The sequence below is a fragment of the Pagrus pagrus genome (assembly GCF_965226575.1).
Source record: "Pagrus pagrus genome assembly, chromosome: 24".
NCBI classification, from domain to species: Eukaryota; Metazoa; Chordata; class Actinopteri; order Spariformes; family Sparidae; genus Pagrus; species Pagrus pagrus.
The window spans coordinates 892,950-915,267 of record NC_140206.1 but is presented as its reverse complement, the minus strand read 5'-3'; the positions used below and the strand labels follow the sequence as shown (position 1 = coordinate 915,267).

Below are 22,318 nucleotides of genomic sequence, written 5' to 3'. Positions count from 1 at the left end.
CTTTTGTCTTAAATCCAATGAACAAGTCAACATGTTCACTTTGTGCTCACATTGAATAAAGTCTGTGTGAAACCAGGAGTGGTTGTGTGTTGTGTGTCTGTGGATGAACAGCCTGTGAGCAGTGCTGTGTCTTTGTGTTAATGTGTGTTTGTGACGGAGGGGTTTGTGTGTTTTTTGGCTGTTTCTGACCTTTGATCAGTCCAGAAAAACAAATGGCGTCGATCAACGGAGAAACGAAGTGTCTCTTCTTCCTACGACTCCTCATTGCGTCTATCCCAGCATGCACTGGGTTTCCTGGAGGTCAGTCCCCGGTTTCTTCTTCTTATACTCGTCTTTTTCTTCTTCTGCTGGAAAATTAGACTGACAGTTGGTCACGTCTCTGCTCTGTGACGATCCCTGTTGCAATCTGCCGTGTGTTCTCCTCTGATGAGTTATGCTAAAGCTACATTAGCATGCTAACACATCAGAGGGATTTGTGAATCTTTTTGATAAAAAAAGGTCTTATAAAGAGTACATGTTGTCTTTTAATCATTTTCATTGGAGTTGTGTGTCCTAGCATTAGCACTATTGTTAGCTTAGTGTAAGTACGGCTGAGAATGATGGAGAAGCCGCCCTCCAGACTTCTGAGTCGCCGCCCACACTTCCTTTTTATGATTTAAATCTTAATATCAATGTATTTTTTGGATAGACGTGACACGTTTCAGGCCACATGTGGGACGTTAGGAGTAAATCTTAAACCGAACACTGTAATCATAATAATTCATGTTAGCATGCTGACGCCCCAGACTGAGGTTGTCCCGTCATCCCTAGCTAGCTCCATGAAAAATGTACACAATGTATTGTGTATCGGTGACTATTTATTGATGATTCTTACCTATTTATTTAAACTGTATATTAATTACTTTAGGGAACTCTTTAAATTGTTTATTAAACCATTTATCGTGATGTTAGCTAACAGTTTAAACCGTTAGCCAACTATTCAAAGCGTTTATTAAACCATATACCATAACGTTAGCAAACTTTGTAAACTGTAAACTGCACCCATTTCTGTAACAAATGATTTAAACCATATTTGATGACTTGCAGCTAAATATTAAACTGTTCTTCCATGACTTGTAACGGTTGCTGTGTTGGTAGCTAACTCCTTAACCCATTCATCCATGACTGTTAGCTAACTATTTGAAATGTTTATCCACTATTTTTAGCAATTTAATCTATTTATTGTTGCCTTAAACTGCATGTCCTAGCATAAACACTAATATTGGTATCGCATTTTGTTTATATATTTATTTATTGATTGATTGATGTTAGCACAAACACAGCTGAGAATTATGAGATCCAAGCTTCGCTCTTTCTGAATTGCCGCCCACAACTCAACTGTCTTTAGTGATTTTTTAGTGAACAAATTTGTTGTTCCTGCGTAGCTACCAAGCTACATCCATGAAAATAGGGAAAAAATGTACACTTATTTTCATTATTGAATAATTTGCTGATTATTTTCAGAAAATGATGAAGAATTTGACAACACATTGGACGAACAGAACTTTTACCCTGACCGAACCTGAGTTGTCATGATTTGTATTCTTGATCTGTATTTTAATATGAAGGAGTGTTTGTGAGCAGACCAGAGGCCAGCGTTTTCCTGCGTCGCAGTCGTCGGGCAAACTTCCTGTTGGAGGAGCTGAAGAGAGGAAACCTGGAGCGGGAGTGTCTGGAGGAGAAATGTTCGTACGAGGAGGCCAAAGAGATCTTCGCCCTGCCGCAGCAGCTGGTCGGTTCCAGAGTCAACGATCCAAACGTGGATTAAAGTCGTCAATGTTTTTGTCTTTTAACTGTGTTTCTTCTTCTACTCAGGAGGCCTTCTGGAGGATGTACACAGGTACTTGGGATTCAACTTGGGAAGTATTCAGATCGTTGACTTGAGTGTTGACACCACACTGTAAAAATACTGAAAGTGTTACTTTTAAAAATGTAACAAAATGCTTTGTTAAGTTTTTCTGTGACTTCCTGTTTGCAGCGGTGGATCACTGCCAGTCGTCTCCCTGTAAGAACGGAGCCACCTGTACTCGCCGCGACGACACCTACGTCTGCAAGTGTTCACCTGGTTTCCATGGATACAACTGTGACAAAGGTACGTCGGCAACTGAAACGTTTCTATGAACTGTTGATGAAGAAGTTTCTGTTCTGAGTTCAAAATTAAAAATGGTGGGTTGCTTGCGTGTCTTCGCAGCACGTGCGACGACCCACAGCTGTCGCTTCAGAAACGGAGGATGCGAACATTTCTGCAGAGATTTGCCGGATCGCTCTCGCGTCTGTTTCTGCGCTCCAGGTTACCGTCTGGATCAGGACAACAGCACCTGCCTGCCTCAAGGTCAGACAAGTTTAAATGAATACAGAGGACATTTGAGACGGCGTAGACGATGAGAAGGTTGCTGCTCAGATTGTCCTGCGATAAGCTTACTCAAAACCCTGTGGTTTTTTGACTTCTTGTGTAACATATGCTCCTTCTGATCGTCTCTCCGGTCCAGACAGGGTGGCCTGTGGAAGACCTCTGATGTTCTTTGCCCCCAGGGTTGTTAACGGGCAGACCTGCCCCAAAGGACACTGTCCATGGCAGGCATGTTTTTGGACGTACTTTAGACAAATTTTAGGATGTAACAGTATATAACAGTAAGGATGTGATGATAACACTGCCTCCCTGCTCAGGCTCTGCTGACCTCAACTAATCACTCGTGTGGAGGCATCGTCCTGTCAGATCACTGGATTTTAACTGCAGCTCACTGTGTTTGGAGAACACCTGCTGCCGACCTCCAAGTCGTCGTGGGTACGTTTACTACACGGTCCAACTTTACACTTATTGTGTTTTATGTTGTCTGTCTCGTCAGTCCTTCATATTTGAATCATGCCTTATTTAAGTGGAGGTAAAGGACGAGTTCAGGAGTCTCACAGTCTGAGGTGAAGAAGCTGCTCTGTAGTGTCGTGGTCTGGATCTCCTGCCACGTGGCAGCAGGGTGTGGAGGGTCTCGCACGGACCTACACTTTTCCTTCGCCACCGTCCAACTCAAGTAAAATCATACAAATGTTTAAATCTTCTTCCTCTTGTCCTGTGGAGACTTGCTTGAACTATTGGCTACACTGCCCCCCACGAGTACCGGAGGTACTGCTCCGCTGGTCCGTATCCATTTGCGTATCTAACGCAATCACTTCACCAATGTCAGTGATGCTCTGTGGTCTGGATCTCCTGCCACGTGGCAGCAGGTGATGTTCTGTTTTAATCAACCCCTGTAGACTTCTGTCCTGAGCCTTGATGCCAGTTTCCGTAGGAAGTAAAGCCATTTTAAAACCAGGGTGGAGATCTGTGACGACCAACAAACGTTCTCAGTGATTCTAATTCCAAGCAACCTAAAACTGTTCACCTGCTACCCTCAACTTTTATATTAATAACAAGGAAGGAGTTAAAACAAATGTATTTTGAGGGGATGATAAACAGAAATCCTCCTCTTCTCGAAGTATTTCTCATTTTGTTATTAATCTGATATAAAATGTTGTCCCTGTGAAGGTGAACATGACCTCATGGTGGATGAGAAGACTGAGCAGAAGCGACGTGTGGTCAAAATGGTGATCCACCGCAACTACAACCAGTCCAGCTCCGACACCGACCTGGCCATGCTGAAGCTCCACCGCCCCATCAAACTAGGCCTCTTTGTGGTTCCCATTTGCCTTCCCGCCCAGAACAGCACCTTCAGCCGAACTCTGGCGACCATCCGTCACTCCACCGTGTCTGGCTGGGGCCGCCTGTCGCGACACGGTATTTCATCCAGAGTCCTCCAGCGGCTGGTGCTGCCGAGGGTCCCGCTGCAGGAGTGTCGCCTCCACACCAGTCTCAACATCACCAGGAACATGCTCTGCGCTGGTTTTAAGACCGGCGGCAAGGACGCCTGCCAGGGTGACAGCGGCGGACCTCTGGTGACACGCTACAAGAAAACCTGGTTCCTGACGGGTGTGGTGAGCTGGGGAAAAGGGTGCGCCAACGAAAACCTGTACGGCGTCTACACCAGAGTCAGCAACTTCCTGGGCTGGATCAATGACATCATGTCCACTGGCTGAATCCAAGGTCACAACTGGGATGTGACGGTTTCAGACGGCAATGAAGATCGTGTTATTAAGTTAGAGTAGGATAAAAACATAGTGTAGAGCATAAAACAATATTAGAAACATAACAGAGTTGTTAATCACTATCGTCTAGCAACAGTGTTCAGATTCTGGTGATTTTGGAATTTACCCAGTGAGCAAAGAGTGGTCTAGATCACGTCTTTGAGACGTCATTTATGGACATCCAAGACGAAAAGACGTATAAAAAAAACTTTAATTCTGGCTCCCCAGAGGACGTCTTTTAGACGTCTTGGATGTCCATAAATGATGTCTCAAAGACGTGATCTAGACCACTCTTTGCTCACTGGGATATATTCTCTGGTTTGTAAAATCTCCAGATTTGTGGCTCATCATTCAAGATCTACAGGGATGATTTCAATCTGTGCGATGTTGACTCTATAATTCATTCTTGTCAAACAAAATAAAATAAAAGACAAAGTCAAATGTTCTGATACTTTATGCTATACTCTTTATGCTAATGTAAATTTCATTTAAAATATAAGCAGGTAAGCTAATTTAATGTTGTTTAGATTTACGAAAGAAATCTGTTATTTCTGTAAGTTGACTTATAACAACCTGAACAGCTGTTTTGACCAAATATAGCACCATTACATTTTGGTTGAAGTACGTATGATTGTGGACACAAGGCATCAAGTAGCATCATCCGAGTAAACTGTGTCAATATCTGTTGTTGTGATGAAGTTTATTCACTCAAGTTTACTATAAACTTGAAAAAAAGCTAAATTCTGAGACTGTTCTGTAAAATGTTTTTGAATGAACAATAAAGATAGTCAAATCTGATCAATCCATATCAATATGAGGCTTTAATCAACAACCTCTGGTCCAGCCCGCCCAATCCCGGATTAAGCTGCCACCATTCAGTAAAGAAATACAGATATTTTAGTTGGTTGAACAGATGAGATAATGGTGTACTCGCCAATCTCTAATAAGAAAGTGTCAGAAAAAAAAGCTTCCCAGACGTAATCACAACTTGAATGTTAACGTAAGTCAATATCCGTACTCCTGATGATGGAACAGCCTCACTGGGTAGCCGAAGGAAGTTTATTCATTGAAGTTCAAAGAAATGATCAATTCTGAGGCTGTTCTGTAAATAGTTTTTGAATAAATAATAACTATAGTCAAATCTGGTCAATCCATATCAATATGAGGCTTACATGATCAACTTCTGGTCCAGCCCGCCCAATTCTGGTTCAGGGTGCAACGCCTCTAAGGTGTTAATGGTGGACTGTAACTGTGACTGGAAACTAAAAGTAACCTTGCAGAAGGTGTAGTTTTCTGTTTTAAAAAGAGAATTAAGCTAGGCTAAACATGGCTGTGGTTTAGCCACTTGCTTTCGTTAGCTGTAACCGATTAGTCACGTTAGCTAACGTTAGTCTGTAGCCTGAATCAGCAGCTGTCAGTGTGTCCAGGTCACATTCGTCAGTATTTCTGTTGGGAACATGTGATCGATGGTGGAGGGGAGGAGGATCAGACTTTGTACCTTTGGGTCCACAAAGAAGCATCACAGCAGCCAACTGTCAGCTGAAATGTGGCTGAGAGTCTTCGTCACCTTCGCCTTCAGCTTCTCCAGCTGCCGGACGGCGTCAGGTGAGGAAAGACAAAATGTCCGACGAAAGCTACAAATTGTTTATCTTTCCCACTTTAGTCACGACGAAGGAATAAGACGGAATAAAGTCTACGGTCGTGCTAGCAGCTCTGAGAGGCTAAGACACAATGGTGAAAGGAATGCTAACGTTAGCGTGCTAACACGTTTACAGTGACAATGCTAACATGTTGGCAGGCGTAATGTTTCACATGAAATTCAGAAAACTCAAAAGAAGATAAAGGTCAAAACATGTTGTCAAAATGTTTCCTGTCCGTGAATCATGTGAGTCATCACGTCCAGTGGTGCACTGAAGGCATCAGATGTTTGTGGACGGGACTGTAGACTAACAGAAATGCCTGATTAACACGTTTGCTTTTTTTTACATCGTGTCCGAGCTTTTTTAAACCAGCGAGCTATCGTAACTCTCTCTGACCTGCTGGGAAATGTGTTAGCGGTTAGTTTGTTGTATTCAATAAGTTGTTTTTAATTTTGTAGTCAAAGACGTAAATAAACAACTTTGATAATTGACACAATCGTACAAACACAAACAAAATAGCCATTACGAATGTACTTCAGTCTAAAAAGTGCTAACGTTTGTGCTTTGTGCTAACATTAGCTGCTGAACGAGTCTGTTCTTCGGCTCGGGGCTGTGCTGCTGCATTAACTAGCTGCTGAACGACAGGTTCAGAGGCTAAATATGCTAATTTACCACATTCAAGAAAAACAACTATCATATTGAGCATTAACGAAGGGCATGGCTAGTGTTGGGACTCACCAATGTCAAGCTAACACCTTAGCATCAGGACATTTTGGCTGCACTTTCTGTGCCTTTCTTGTGCGACTAGCTTTCCAATAGCTTTAGCTGTGCAGGTTTTACTTTAATCTCAGAATTTAGACATTTTATTGAAAATTTGTCATTTTTCTGAAAAAAAGCTGGAGAAGCTGAAGACAAACTTGCGTCAGTCTGAAACGGCTACCCAGCGCTATAGTGTGTGCTTTGTGCTAACGTTAGTCTGCTCAGGGGCTATGCTACTAGTTAGCTGCTGAACCACAGGTTCAGAGGCTGTGTGCTAACACAGTTCTGTTGAACTCTTCCCTCCTTCTGTTTTTGGTAGTCTTTCTGGATCCAGATAAAGCCCATGGAGTACTGGTCCGGACTCGGAGGTATAACTCGGGCTGGTTCGAGGAGCTCCAGATGGGAGATCTGAAGCGGGAGTGTCTGGAGGAGAAATGCTCCTATGAAGAAGCCCGGGAGGTGTTCGAACACACAGAGCTCACGGTCAGACTGGTTTTCTCTTTGACCGTAAAACAAATCATATTTCTTGGGATGAATAATAAAGTCACTCTGTTTGACTTTTCTGTTTCTTCAGGATGAATTCTGGAAAACATACAACGGTAAGTATATAGTGGAAAAATCAGCCACGCTTGCTGCTAACCAAAGCTAACGATTGTTCAAACCCTGATCCAGACATGTTGCTCAGTGGCTCATAAAATCTGCACGTATGTGGAAATGCAGCATCATCGGCGGGAATGTTGGCGACTTTTTAAAGGTTGAAAAATGACCTCAGAGTAAAATAACAAAAAACACAAAATGCGAACCTTTGACCTGACCCTTGACTGACCTGCTCTCATTGGATCAGCCTGTGTAAATAAAGGTTGAACAAACAGATTAAAGGCAGTAAAGTCCAGGATGTGAATAATCTGGATTATAAAATTTGGATGACGTGTTCCAAGATAATCCGTTATTGATGAATATTTATTGATCGATTGAGTTTGTGCTTCCAACTTTCTTCTTATCACAGATTTTATTTATGAGCCACAGTCTGACTTTAACGTCCTGGTTACTGGACATGGTGATCCAGCTCTATGATTCATGGTTTGTGGTCCTCAAACGGCTGCAGTCGTCTGCCAGCAGATATCTGTATTCTGTGATCTGTTCCACTCAAACATGACATGATGACCGCACTGTCGTCCTGTAGTCCCGGACAGCTGCAAGTCCAACCCCTGCCTGAACGGCGGCAGCTGCTCCACCCAGGGTTCGTCCTACGCCTGCCTCTGCCTGCCTCAGTTCAATGGACTCGACTGTGAGCTCGGTGAGCAGCGTACACACATTTTACTGAAACCTGACGGCTCAGGAGGTTCAATCCACTTTTATGCAGACGACACACAGCTGTACTTGTACATTTTCTTTGCAGAATCCTGACGTTTATCTCCCAAAAAACATTTTCCGTGGCCCAAATCCTCTTCTGTACATTTTTACTTTTTTACCTAAAAATGATCCTTAAAAATATCAAAAGTCAAAGTTCATTATCCTGTGATCTACATGTTTATGACTTCAGATGATATTTTATTCTATAATACATTAGATTTAAAGAAAAAAGTAGCAAAACTTGATATGGAAATTACTGGGAATTCAGGTTCAGCATCAATTTTGAATGTAGTGTCTTGGTAGTGAAATAAACAAAATATGTAAAACGTGAGCGTGTTGTTGGCTTCAGAGACCCTGACCGTCCCCAACACCTGCCTGCTGGAGAACGGAGGATGTGATCATTACTGTGATGAAGAAGATGGAAAAGGACTCAACTGCTCGTGTGCAGACGGCTACTTCCTGGATGTTGATGGGCGGAGCTGCGTAGCAAAAGGTGGGCGGAGGATTTAAAGATCGTGAATCACAAACCTGCACGTTGATCTGTCTGTCACTTGTTTTTGACTTGAAACTGATTAAAAGACAATTTTTGCCACATAAATATATGAAATGTTTAGAATGAGAAGAACCCAAAACATCTTCTGGATTTATAAATCTGACTCGTTATCTTAGTTTCTCAAAACGACGACATATCTGATCATTTGCAGTCAGAAGTTTTTCTTTGCCTCTCAAATGTTTGATTTATCGCCACACTTTATTAATTTTTTAATTTCTATGGTATTTTTTTTACCCTAAAAGTCAAAAACGTTGTTTTTCAGATGGTAAGTTAAAACAACACCGCTCAGTTTAGATAAAAACACCTGCGGTACAACAAAGTATGAGAAACACACCTTCAGCTGGTTCAGTTGAAGATGAAACTTGATGTTTTAATTATAATATCACAGATATTATTAACGAGACGACGTGTTTGTGTGTTTCAGGGTCGTTAGCGTGTGGAATGGTTCCTGTCCTGCAGGGAGGAAACAAAAACAATCAGCTGGACCCTCGAGGGCGAATCGTCGGGGGAAACGAGTGCCCCAAAGGTGAATGCCCCTGGCAGGTACGCTCACATTAAAGGGACAGTTCACACATTTACTCTACTGGTTGTTTTCACTCATGACGTTTGGTTGTCAGGACGATCAGAGGTTAAAGTCCTGAAGTTACTGGACTGGACTTTAACCTCTGACAGCAGATTCTGGTGAAATCCCAAACTTTACAAAGATAACAACTATGTTTTATTTGGATGAAAGTTTTACAGGAAATGTTTGGTTATGAAGCTGTTAGTCAGTAAACGTTTAGTTTAGTTGCTCATATTATAATGAAAACAACATGTTCTTTAGTTGTTTTGTTTTTCCATCAGTCCAGAAAAGAAAAACTGAAGTACGACCGCTTTCAAACACAAATGTTTGGTGTGTTCTCTCGAGGTTTTGCTGGTGTACAAAGGCAAAGGTTTCTGTGGAGGAATGATTTATAAACCCACATGGATCCTCACAGCATCTCACTGTCTGGAGGACTATGAAGCTCAGCACCTGAAGGTGGTCGCAGGTACGAATCCCTCCGTTCACAGCAAAACAAACCTTCTGTCTTGAACCTGCTGCTGGATTTTAAATGTCACCGTTAATTAAAGCGTCTTGAATAAAGCCGTAGATGAAGTCTCCAGATGTGTGCTGCTGTGTGTTTGTCTTTGTGTTGACAGCTTCTAAAGCTCAGTGAGAAACTCTTCTGCCTGTTGATTCGCTCTTTGTCTGCCAGGTGAGCACAACACGGAGGTGAAGGAGGGCACGGAGCAGGTCATCCAGGTCGCTGAGATCATCATGCACCAGAACTACGTGAAACTCACCGCCGACAATGACATCGCCCTCCTTCGCCTGGCGTCGCCCATCGTCTACACAGAGTACGCCGTCCCGGCCTGCCTGCCGACGCGACACCTGGCGGACCGCGGCCTCTGGTCCGTCAACCTGCACACGGTGAGCGGCTGGGGGAGGAGGGGTGAGAACGGACCCACCTCACACATCCTGCGGCGGCTGCAAGTCCCTCGGATCCGGACGCAGCAGTGCGTGGAGGAGAGCGGCGTGGTGCTCACGGAGAACATGTTCTGCGCCGGATACATCGAGGGCCGGCAGGACTCGTGCAAAGGCGACAGCGGCGGACCTCTTGTGACCAAGTACAAGCAGACAGTGTTCCTGCTGGGGATCGTCAGCTGGGGGAAGGGCTGCGCCCGACCGGGCAACTACGGCATCTACACCCGAGTGTCCAACTACCTGGAGTGGATCCACAACCGAACAGCGACGCCGGATCAGCCGATGAACAACACGGAAGCTTCGTTACACAACCTGACAACCTGAGCGGGACAACACACGTCAACAGATTCTGTTGGGTTTAGGTTCAGAACGGCGTCCATTTTGTGGACTCTTTTTTTACTTTTGTGTGTAAGAACGTATCTTCAACAAGCTGTGAGACATCAGAGGACGCTGGACTGTGAGCAGTTTTGTCTTCGATCTGTAAATGTCTCTGTGGCTCGAAAATATCTGAGATTTGGGAAAAATGTTTATGATTACAACTCGACAGCATAAGGTAATGTAATGGATTACTTTGCTTGATTACTGTTGTCATCGTCATGTTTGGTCTAAAACTGTAAGTTGTGTCAATAAAACAGCTACAACAGATGTTTTCTATCCAGTTTTTCAGGCTTTGTGTTTCAAACTGTCCGTCGGTTCCTGTGATCAGATGATATGATGCTGACATGTTGTTTTCATCATTAACCTGCATTTTCCACTTTTTGTTTTGTGGTGTTGTGGTACATAAACGTGGTACTCGTGTTGTGTAAATGTCTCCGTACGTAACAATTTACATTTTATATTACTTTATAACTCCACTACTAAAAGATTGTACATTAACTATAAAAATGCAAACTTGGTCAGTATAAGAAAGTAAAATGACATCAGTGATGGAGGACACTTCTACTACATGAAGCTGACAGTACTTGTGTACTTGTATTGCAGTAGTTTGGTGGTACTGGAGCTGTTCTGCCTCGAGCTGAGCTGCAGATAATCTGCAGGTCAATAGGACCCAACATGTTGTTTACTGACCTGGTTACAAACTGACTCCAAGGGTCCGAGGCTCGGTGGGCGTGGCCTAAAAGCACCCGACCCCTCTGAAAACCTCTCTTGGTCCTGGTTTCACTGAGAACCTCCGACACTCACAACATGTTGCTGAGGAGCTGCTGCACCGTCTGGATTCTGCTGTTAGGCATCGCTGCTGCTGCAGGTCTGTGCATTTTTAATAAAAAGCTACGTTAGCATGTTGCTAAATTCTATATGTCAAAGTTAAACAAAGTTTAAAGAAACTAAAGAAGAGTTTAAAGAGCATATGTGCAACAACATCCAGAACACTGAGCTTCTTCTTGCCGCCATGTTTCCTCATGTTGCTCTGGAGAATAAGTGAAGTTGTTGCATCGTTTGTTTCAGTGTTTGTGGAGAAGCACGAGGCGAACACGGTGCTGCAGAGATGGCGGCGAGCAAACAGCGGCTTCCTGGAGGAGATGCAACAAGGAAACCTGGAGAGGGAGTGCATCGAAGAGATCTGCAGCTACGAAGAGGCTCGAGAAGTGTTCGAAGACGACGCCCAGACGGTCAGTTTGTTCATCGGCTCCACCAAAATGTTAATGTTACACAAAGAAAGAAGAACGACTCGGTGGTAGAACTTCTGCTGTTGTCGGACAAAATGTGATTGCTGATTGCTTTTATCAAATTACGTACATTCTGCTAAAAGTTACACTTTCTCTGTCTTTATTTCCCTGTTAGCAAAACAGATCAGCGAACGCTACGTTAGCTTACAATATTTTGAGGGTCTTTTTATTTTAGAGTGAATAAAAATTTGATCCTTAACAATAAACAATAGATTTAAATTTGGATTGTTAACTGTCAGCCATGTTATGAGCAGGATAGCACACTCATGGATAATAATGTGCTAAATTGTTAGCATGTTAGCATCCCAGAGTCGATTAAACTATTGGAGAGACCGAGGGGGTTTTGGTGGCAGATGGCAAAGAGATGAAACCTGATTATAATAAAGTAATGAGACAGAAACATATAATGAAGTAAATGTTTACTTGTTTGTTCTTTGCAGGAAATATTCTGGCGGAAATATACAAGTGAGTGAAACTTATTTTAACGTTGTATGAGGAATATTACGAACATAGTTTGACTTTGTGCATGCTGAAGAAACACGGCAGAGTTATTCTGTCACCGGTGTTTAGCATCTTCACTCTATTAGTTTACCTTGTCAGCGTGCTAACATTAGCTAATAAGCATGCTAATGCTACAGCTGAAGACTGATATAATAGACTATTGTTAGCGTGTTCTTGATGAATGTAGATATCATGCTAACAAAACTAAGAATCAATGCTACTTAATCATGATGGTGTTTGAGCTTAAAGCTAGCATGCTGATGTTTACCATGTTCCCTGAATGAGTTTTTAATATCTTAGCATGCTAACCTATAAACTGATGCTAAAGGATGCTAATGCTACATGTAACAGTCTGCAGGTATGTTAACAATGTTCACCCTCGTAGTTTAACGTGTTAACATACTACCATTAGCTAATTAGCAGGCTCCAGTCAAGTGGTGCTGGAGCTAAATGCTAACAGTTCGATGTGGTCGAGAGTTTTAATCATTTTTACATTTAAATTTTTTACATTTTGTAAAATAATTTAATTCAAATCAAATTAAAATTACTGAACGAGCAGAAAATATATTTTTATTTAGCTGGAGGATAAACGTTAAATGAGATGAAGGATTTTAAACATATTGAATATTTCTCAGTACTGTTGACTCGACCTGTAACCAGTGTATTGATTTGCACAGTCAAGTCTTATTGATCCTCATTCTTCTGTCGTCGAGAAACAAATCTGAGATAAAAAGAGATAAGACGTGTTTCTGTAAATAATGTTGTGTTTCTCTCTTCTTGTAATCAGGTGTTGACGTCTGCGTGGCCGACTGTCAGAACAACGGCACTTGTGTCAACAACGGGACCTCAGACTATTGTGTCTGTCCGGAGGGTTTCGGTGGAAACTTCTGTGAGATGGGTGAGAAAAATCATCAAGAAAACAGAACCAGGAACCAGAATTACAAAGTCTGCATGTTCTGCAGGACAGCAGCTGGTTGGATTTATTTACAAAATGTACAAACTCAAAAGTTATAAAGAGACAAACTTTAACATAACGGACATCTGAAACATACTAAATACTTTTAACAACAAGTTATATATTATGTTATTTTAGTCATAATTAAGATGATTGTTGTCGCTGATATTTGATCTAATAGTTTGATCAGTGGTCCATAAACATACTAGTGTCTCATAATGTTAACATATTTTTAAGTTAAGCTATTATATGTTCAACAGCTATTTAATCTGTTTCTCAGTATTACTATTATATTTTATTTACATTTTTAATCAATCTCATGTGTAGTATTTATACAAATATTTTCATTTAGATTTTTATCTTTATCTTTTGTTATTTTATTATTTTAATGACTACTAATTCAGAGCTAGCAGCTAACAGCTAACTGAACTTATAGGTTCTGGTTAACGGAGCTAACAGTGTCCAGCTAACAGAGCTAACAGTTTACAGCTAACAGCTAATAGCTTACAGTGAACAAAGCTAACAGCTTAAAGCTAACAGAGCTAACAGCATTGTGTTACTACATTCTGTCCTTTGTGTTTTTATTCTGTTTTCAACAGTTTAGAAAACTTTTCATTTTCTTTTGAACTATTTGCAATGATAGAAAACATTTGAATGATGTTTTTATCATATCACTGTTAACTAACAGCTCCAGATGACAACAAAGTGTAAATATAGTTGAATATTATATTTAGAGTAACCTCACCTTAACTGTCCTCAGTGGTAGAAGACCTGCTGAAGTGTCTCTACCAGAACGGACACTGTGAACATTTCTGTGACGGCTCAGGACAACGTGTGAAATGTTCCTGTGCTGACGGATACAAGCTGGGTCCGGACGGACGACGGTGCATCGCTCAGGGTACAAACACTACATGACAGTACGTCTCTAAAGCTCTGATGTACCTGTCTTCATGATTGTATTAAGTGTTTGTGTTTGTCCTCTCCGTCTGAGCGTCCTCTATGTCCTCTATGTCTGAGCGTCCTCTCCGTCTGAGCGTATCTACTGACGTTCTAAGTGGTCGAACACATCATGAGACTCTTTGAAGCTTATTTCAGACATTAAAACATTTCGTAAACGTTGAGGTGACGAACACAAACAGCCTGTTCAGTTCCAGGATCTTAATTTAAATCCAGAAACACTTCCTGAAAAACTGTAATATAGTAAATATAAAGTTAATTAATCTTCAGTTTATCGTCTTTTTTAAACTGTAAACAAACAATTAAATGCTTTACGAACCGTTTATTAACCCAGCCGGTCCGAGTCAGATGTCCCGTCACCATTGAGTCCGGTTCTGCTCGAGGTTTCTGCCTTTGTTTTCCTTCTTCTTATGGATGTCCTCTACACTGATGCATCTATACATCTAACGTGTGTTTTCCGTGTCGCAGTGAATTATCCGTGTGGGCGGCTGCCTCCACAGGAAACCACGAACCAGAGTGTTGTGGGTCAGACCCGGCTGGTGGGAGCTAACCACTGCCCCAAAGGAGAGTGTCCTTGGCAGGTAAAACACTGCCGCAGCACTGGGGCCATTAACATGTGGAGGGTTCATCCTCTGGGGAGCAGGAGGTTTGAGTTAGTGGTGCTTATGGGTCCATTAATATCTTCTTCTCTGTGGTGTCTATATCTCTGGTCAGATTAATGTAGACGTCTGAAGGTGAAGCACAAAGTTGTTGATCTGGACCCAAAATGTGTTTTATCGTCTGTCTGTTGATCAGGTTCTGGTTCAGTTAGCCGGACGCAGTCACTGTGGAGGTGTTTTAATCAGACCGGACTGGGTCGTCACCGCCGCCCACTGTGTCCATCCCATCGGGAGCATCTCGAGGTTCACCGTGGTGGCAGGTAACCAGTCGACGCTTCAGTCGGTACTTTTTACATCACTGTTCTGAAGTTCGTGTCGTCTGAAGATGTTTGAAGTTAAACGAGCTGCGTAACTGTGAGAGTTTCTGTTCTGCCACCAGGTGAACACAACCTGGACGTGGATGAGGGCACAGAACAGAGGATGGATGTTTCAGCAGTGATAAACCATGAGCACTATGACCCAGAGACGGGTGACAGTGACGTGGCCTTGCTGAAGCTGGACCGACCCGTCACCTTGAACCGCCACGTCGTCCCCGTTTGCCTGCCGACCAAAGAATTTGCGGAGAAGGAGCTCCTGCTGGTCCGCTTCCACACCGTGTCCGGCTGGGGCAAGAGGACCATCGGGGGCAACGAGGAGCGTGGCGCCGTGCACACTGTCCCAGTGTCCCCCGTCCTTCGAAAATTCTCCATCCCCATCCTCCAGAACTCCCAGTGCTCGCAGAGAACCCAGTTCAACTTCACCAGCAACATGCTGTGTGCAGGGTACCTGGGGGGTAGTCAGCAGAGTTGCCGTGGAGATGACGGGAGCCCGCTGGTCACGCTTTATGGCTCCACCCACTTCCTGACGGGAGTGGTGGGCTGGGGGCGGGGCTGTCCGCGGCCCGGGTATTATGGGGTGTTCGCCAACATGGCTAACTTTGTGGAGTGGGTGGAGGCATCAGTACTGACGTCAGAACAGGAACCAGTTTAATGAACGATCCGTTTCAGAAAACTGACTTCAGCTGAAGTTATTTCTGTTGTAAAGATTTAATTCTTTCTGTCATCAACAAACAAACATCATCCCGACGAGACGTCTGAGCGTCGGGTTTGTCTTGTTCTCACGTGTTGGCGTCAGTGTCGTGTTAATAAATGACTGATCGATGAGAGTTGGATCTTTCTTTGATTGATCAGGTTTTTTTTCACACATAGTACAAATGTACAGTTTTCTCTTTGACATAAAGAAACTGAGATTGACGGCTCATTTGAGCAGATATGTGCTTATATGCCCGCCCCAGAGCCTACATCCAATGAGATTTCAGATCCAGTTATACATTATATCATTTCAGTTTTTAAAGCAATAAACTTGGAAATGATGAAAGTTCATGTAGTTGTATGTGTTTTTCATATTTATCCGTTTAACTTCAATTTCTGTTGCATTGTGGGACATCCAGCTGAGATTGTGTTCATGTTTTTTTTAACTAACGACTCAGAGATACTTGTACTTAAGTATTTTAATTTCATGTGTCTCTACATCTATGTAACAATTTATATCAAGGTCCTTGTGATGAGTGTTAGGTGATCAGTAAAAAGTCCTCATAAGATGATGAGGAGCTGTTAGCTTCAGGCTAAAGGAGCTGTTAGACTCAGGTTAAAGGAGCTGTTAGCTTCAGGCTAAAGGAGCTGTTAGCTTCAGATTAAAGGAGCTGTTAGCTTCAGGCTAAAGGAGCTGTTAGCTTCAGGTTAAGGGAGCTGTTAGCTTCAAGTTAAAGGAGCTGTTAGACTCAGGTTAAAGGAGCTGTTAGCTTCAAGTTAAAGGAGCTGTTAGCTTCAGGTTAAAGGAGCTGTTAGCTTCAGGCTAAAGGAGCTGTTAGCTTCAGGTTAAAGGAGCTGTTAGCCCAGAGTTAAGGATAGCTCCAGTGATAATACTTGAGTCATTTCCAATGCAGTACTTTTACTTGTAACAGAGTACCTTTAAGTTGTGGTATTATTACTCTTAGTGTAGTAAAATGTCTGAACACCTCCTCCACCAGTGGAGGTGCAGTTTGAGGCTGATCAGCTGATCAGTGGAAGCCTGCAGAGTAAATATTGATCAGTTTGGATCCTCCACCCGGCCCCCTCAGCTGATTGGCTGCAGTACAGGAAGAGGTGTGAAACAGGAGGCGACCTCGTCGACCTCGATGTTGAGTCAGTGTTTGGAAATCCTCATTTCCTGTAAACGCCTCCTTCTCCTCCTCCTCCTTCTCCACCCCTCCTCCTCCTTCTCCTCCTCCCCCTCCCCCTCCTCCTTCTCCTCCTCCCCCTCCTCCCCCTTCTCCTCTCTGATTGGGTGCAGTGCACTCTGGGACTTGTAGTTGACTGGTGTCGTTGCCGTGGTGACAGTCTTTATTTCTTCAGCTCAACAGGAAGTGTGAATCTTAAGCCCCGCCCCCTCAGATCAGTGCCCCGCCCTCCCTCTCTCTCTTCATACAGGTCATTGGCCTCTCGACCACCCCTCCTCTCTCTCCACACTCGGACTCCATTACGTCTCTCAGCACTCTGAGGTTCCTCCACCGAGCTCGCCACCACCTTCATCACCTTCATCACCATCACCACCATCATCATCGACCACCCGGGGTCATGTCGTGGCTTCACCGCCTGTCCCTCGGCCTCCTGCTCCTCCACCTGGCCGCCATTCACGCAGGTACGTTCACTAACATGAACTTTGAGGAGGAACATGGAGGGAAGAGTGTGTGTGTGTGTGTGTGTGTGTGTGTGTGTGTTGATTGACCCTTGACCTTGTCTGGTTGTGTGTGTTTGGCGTGTTGTGTGACTGTCAGCTCTCTCCTTCACATTCTGACGCCTCATTGGACAAGCAGACCACCTGCTGCACTGTGATTGGTCGTTTTAAATTACTCGTCAGAATATGCTAATGACGTTGGATCGTGGGGTTCCTCAGGGTTCTACTCTCGGCCCTTTTTATGTTCTGTTTGGTCTCCAGAAGTGAAAATCTTCACTGTAAAATGCTAAGCTAAAAGTGTTAGCATCTCCTCATATGAGCTATCCCAGTCGAAAACTAATTTTTCCGATTATTCCAACATCACGTGAACACAGCGTTTCTCTGAGCTAAATGCTAGCATTTACGTTAACAGTGTATAATGTTTACCATTTTCACCATCTTAGTTTAGCATGTTAGCATGCGACTCTCACTTTCACCAGAGTGATCTTCTCAGTGATTTTGAACGTCTTAATGATTATCCAACACTTCCTGTTCCCTCTCAGTCTTCCTGGACGGCAGGGAAGCCAGTCAGGTTCTGACCCGACAGAGACGAGCTAACAGCTTTTGGGAGGAGATGAAACAAGGCAACATGGAGAGGGAGTGTAATGAGGAGCGCTGCGTCTGGGAGGAGGCCCGAGAGATCTTTGAAAACAAAGAGAAAACTGTATGAACCTCCTGCTGCTACACACAGAAACACTGAACACAGTCCAAGTTAGCTTAGCTTAACTCAAGCTAGTGTAGCACAGACAGGGTGCTAGCTTAGCTCCATCTAAAAATCCCCCCTCCAAAAACTCCAGCGTTGACTGATCTACATTTAGATAGAAATGTGAAAACAAGATATTTTAAGAAGAGTTAGCATCGGAGCTATTTCTTCTTTTTGACCTGCTGGCAAACACGATGACACTACTTTGCTTTTAAATCTCCAGGTTCAGGTTTCAGATCTAAACACTGGTCCAACCTGTCTTCACTGACATTTACTGACTACATTTTTACTCTTCTGAACGATTTCACTCTGTTTGTTTTGTTCCCGCAGGATGAATTCTGGGCAAAATACGTTGGTAAGACAACTGTTTTCTGGTGTTTAAAATGAAATGCACTTCAAGTGAATGTAGATAATGCGGTGTGATATCAGGCACTGTAACAAAATCAGGAATTAATCTGAAGCACCAACAACAAACAAACAAACACGTTTTGCCAACAAATACTGTCTTCCCTATTTCCAAAATGTCCACTGGATCCATTTCAGTAACACATTTAGTCTGAAACACAGCGTTCATCATTAGAAACTGGATGTTTTTCATGCTTTTAACTGTCAAAAACTCCATCATTTGAAAGCAAACACCATCAAACGTCATCACAGATTCACCTAAGATGACCTCTGACCTTCAAACTATTGATTGACACCTCATCAGTCCAGTTAGGAGCTTCTATGCCCGCCCTGTGGCCTGCAACAGCCAACGAGTGATTTCATCGACATGTTAAGTGTTGATTTTCAGTGACGTCACACTGCTGACTGCTGTCATCAGACTCCTCTTCTTGAATCCTGCAGATGGCGACGCATGCACGTCGCTGCCCTGCGCACACGGAGGACTCTGCAAAGACGGAATTGGTAGCTACGACTGCTACTGCCGGGCCGGCTACCAGGGCTACAACTGTGAAATCGGTACAGAACCGCAAAGATCAGCCACTTTTTTGTGTTTCATACTTCAGACAAATAGAGGGCAGCACATCAAGTCACCGCTAACGTGCTAACGGCTGCTAACTATAGCTATTAGTTGGTTTGTTTGTAAGCCGTGCAGCTAGCGGTCCAGACTGGGAGCTCAGAGATCAGGGTAGAGTTGGTGTTTACACCGCTGGCACAAGTTCTTTGGAGCTAGATGGGCTGTGGCTAGCTGGTTAGCATGCTATCATAGATGTCACAACGTCAGAACATTAAGTTGATAATTTTAGTTCATTTTTGAATGTTTTCAAGTTAAATGTTCCACCTTCACGGAGGAGCTGCTGCTCCTGGAGGTTTTTTCGTGCTTTTAACTATAAAAAAAACCTCAATTTGAAACAAATAACATCTTGAATTTTAAAAAACATTGACGTAATGTACTCCAGGGTTTGCAGAATCTTGTTGTTCTTGTCCGCCTGTCTTCACGGTGCCTCCTGTGTCTTTGCAGTTATTCCCGAGCTTTGTGAGAACAAAAACGGTGGTTGCGAACACTTCTGCAAAGTGGTGCAGGGAAACGTCGAGTGCTCCTGCGCTGACGGGTATTTCCTGGCGTCAGATGACAAATCCTGCAACTCCAACGGTGAGAGAGACTCACGAGTCCACATGTTTCGGACTCAGGCTGATTCTTAGGGTGATTAACTGACCACTGAACCTCACATGAACTCTTGCAGCAACCTTCAAATGTGGCTTCATCATCACCGGAAGCACCCGGACTGTTTTCAGGTACGAGCGGAACAACACGATGGTGGCGAAAAATATGGATTCGAACGAGATGGACCACAACATCACCTCCACCGATCAGGATTACATGACTGACAACAGCAGCGACACCTCCACAATCTTACCAAAGAACCTGATCATTGAGCAAATAATCAACTCTCAAATGGCCAGCATGACCCGCATCGTCAACGGAGAGGACTGTCCACCGGGGGAATGTCCATGGCAGGTAGAGACGCTTTGTTTTTCAGAATAAAGTACAAAACTACAGAGAAAAGAAACAACCAGATCAAGACCCTTTGAGGTCCATTCCTGCGTCTCTGTGGACAAACTGGATTCTGTTACATCCGGGTGTCTGTTATTGTCTCTACGTGGACACCGATGAATCAGTTACTGTCCAGAAGTCAGTATTTGTCTTTTTGTGGATGCCTGTGTAATCGTGTAATATTTTCCTTCCCCGTCTCTTCTCGTCGTCTTCAGGCTCTCCTCCTGAATGAGGAGGACCGAGGGTTCTGCGGAGGAACCATCCTCAATGAATACATCATCCTGACCGCCGCCCACTGCATGAACCAATCACGCTACATCTACATAAAGCTCGGTACGTCCCGCTGACCAATCAGCATCAGCTGAGTCACTCAACAGATTAACATTATTAGATCTAATGAGAGTTTTCATGATGATAAAATGTGGATCTGCTTGAGTTATTAGTGTTTTCTTGAGATTATTAGATTATGTATGATTTTTGTAATTATGAGACAAATTATCAGATTAAAAAATCTGAGTTTTTCACAAAATTCAGTTTGTTTCCTCAAAATTCTGAATGAAAATCACAAAAAAATGTGAATACGTCAACTTTTGAACTGCAATTCATTTTCCAAATTAACGTGTTAAAAAAATGACATGTGAAATGTTTCTGAACTTTTATTATTTATTACATTTTTAGAATTCATATTTCTTTACACTTCGACTCGTGTTTCTGTGCCTTCAGGTGAGTTCGACGTGTTGGTGGATCACGGTAATGAAGCCACTCACAATGTGGAAACTATTATCACTCACAATAAATACAGGCCTGAAACCTACCACAATGACATCGCACTCATCAAGTTGGCCACGCCCATCAAGTTCAGCAGGTTCATCCTGCCGGCCTGCATACCTGAGCAGGACTTCGCTGAAAAGGTGAAGCTTCAAACTCGTCACATTTACAGCTTCAGACACGTTTTCATAAACTCAAAGAAACTGTTTGGATTCTCATGTCTGTACTGTAAACGTTAAGCCGCAGCTGGTTAGCCGTGCGTAGCATAAAGAATAGAAACATAGGAAACAGTTAGCCTGAATCTTATCTCAAATTTCTGCCAATAGATAGCCTTCTCGATCCTCCAGACTGGACCTTAAAGTAGTGAAGTTTAGAGGTGCTGCTGGTTGGCTAGTTTCCAGTTCTAATGCTTGGCTAATGTTTCAGGCTTCTCATATTTCCATACAAACATGAGAGTTGAATCAATCTTCTCATCTCACTGTGATGAAAACAGTCGACACTCTACTGTGGAAATTTGTGACGTCCTCTTGCAGGTCCTGATGCGGCAGCCAGATGGCATGGTCAGCGGTTTCGGCCGTCTTGGCGAGGGTCGGCAGCCATCCACCATCTTGCAGCGCCTCACCATCCCCTTTGTGGATCGGGGAACCTGCATGGAATCCACCCAACTGCGCATCTCTCAGCGCATGTTCTGTGCCGGCTATGACCAAGATGCCAAGGACGCCTGCCAAGGCGACAGCGGTGGACCGCACGTCACGCGCTACCGAAACACCTATTTTGTCACCGGCATTGTGAGCTGGGGCGAAGGCTGCGCACGCAAAGGCAAATACGGCGTCTACACCCAGGTGTCCAAGTACATCCAGTGGATCCGTGAAGGCATCAAGAAGCTGATGCCCAAAGAGAAGAGCAGCAGGAAGAAGAGGCACCACGGCCCAATCAACAGACTGGTTCTGTAATCGTTCAGCCACACTTTGTGCCTCTCATGTAATCAAAATCTAAATAATGTTTATGACTCCTGAACAGGCACACTTCACAACATTTACCACTTTTGTTAAAAAGACAATATAAAAAATCTTAAAGCTGCATTAATTCATTGTTGGTCCACTTGGGAGCAGCAGAACCAGCTAAAGTAGAAAGTGACCTGTGGGGTTCCTCAGGGTTCAATTCTTGGTCCTGGATATTTTCTGTTTGGTTAAAACTGCAGTAATTACGTTTTTGGTCCACTTGGGGGCAAGAGAACAAATTAAAGACACAACTTCTGACATGTACTCAGCTTCTAAAGTAGTTGTGGCTAACATGTTAGCAAACGGCAACCTGCTACCACATCCTGCAGCGTGACATGATCATCCCATTTGAGACGTGTTTGTGTGGAACTGATAAAAGTCTTTAAGCTCTGTTTTGGTCTCGAACAACTCCTG

At 43.4% G+C, this 22,318-nt stretch overlaps 3 protein-coding genes across 3 annotated transcripts; all 3 read left to right on the top strand.

Moving 5' to 3' along the window:
* Positions 1 to 146: 146 nt before the first annotated feature.
* f7l (coagulation factor VII, like) lies at positions 147 to 4,285 on the top strand. The gene is made up of 8 exons (XM_084347340.1): positions 147 to 300; positions 1,608 to 1,771; positions 1,855 to 1,879; positions 2,018 to 2,131; positions 2,231 to 2,371; positions 2,529 to 2,617; positions 2,707 to 2,824; positions 3,560 to 4,285. The coding sequence occupies exons 1-8, from the start codon at positions 213 to 215 to the stop codon at positions 4,105 to 4,107; spliced, it is 1,287 nt and encodes a 428-aa protein (XP_084203466.1). The 5' UTR covers positions 147 to 212; the 3' UTR covers positions 4,108 to 4,285.
* A 1,095-nt stretch (positions 4,286 to 5,380) lies between these two features.
* On the top strand, positions 5,381 to 16,064 carry LOC311252951 (uncharacterized protein). Its single transcript, XM_084346615.1, has 16 exons — positions 5,381 to 5,760; positions 6,874 to 7,037; positions 7,129 to 7,153; positions 7,738 to 7,851; positions 8,257 to 8,400; positions 8,885 to 9,003; positions 9,368 to 9,488; positions 9,696 to 10,284; positions 11,131 to 11,210; positions 11,411 to 11,574; positions 12,072 to 12,096; positions 12,920 to 13,030; positions 13,848 to 13,985; positions 14,513 to 14,625; positions 14,840 to 14,963; positions 15,083 to 16,064. The coding sequence occupies exons 1-16, from the start codon at positions 5,622 to 5,624 to the stop codon at positions 15,670 to 15,672; spliced, it is 2,760 nt and encodes a 919-aa protein (XP_084202741.1). The 5' UTR covers positions 5,381 to 5,621; the 3' UTR covers positions 15,673 to 16,064.
* A 1,132-nt stretch (positions 16,065 to 17,196) lies between these two features.
* On the top strand, positions 17,197 to 21,919 carry f10 (coagulation factor X). The gene is made up of 9 exons (XM_084347314.1): positions 17,197 to 17,361; positions 17,940 to 18,100; positions 18,470 to 18,494; positions 18,986 to 19,099; positions 19,602 to 19,733; positions 19,825 to 20,099; positions 20,351 to 20,468; positions 20,859 to 21,046; positions 21,437 to 21,919. Exons 1-9 carry the CDS (start codon positions 17,298 to 17,300, stop codon positions 21,854 to 21,856), a joined length of 1,497 nt encoding a protein of 498 aa, XP_084203440.1. The 5' UTR covers positions 17,197 to 17,297; the 3' UTR covers positions 21,857 to 21,919.
* The last annotated feature ends 399 nt before the right edge of the window (positions 21,920 to 22,318 follow it).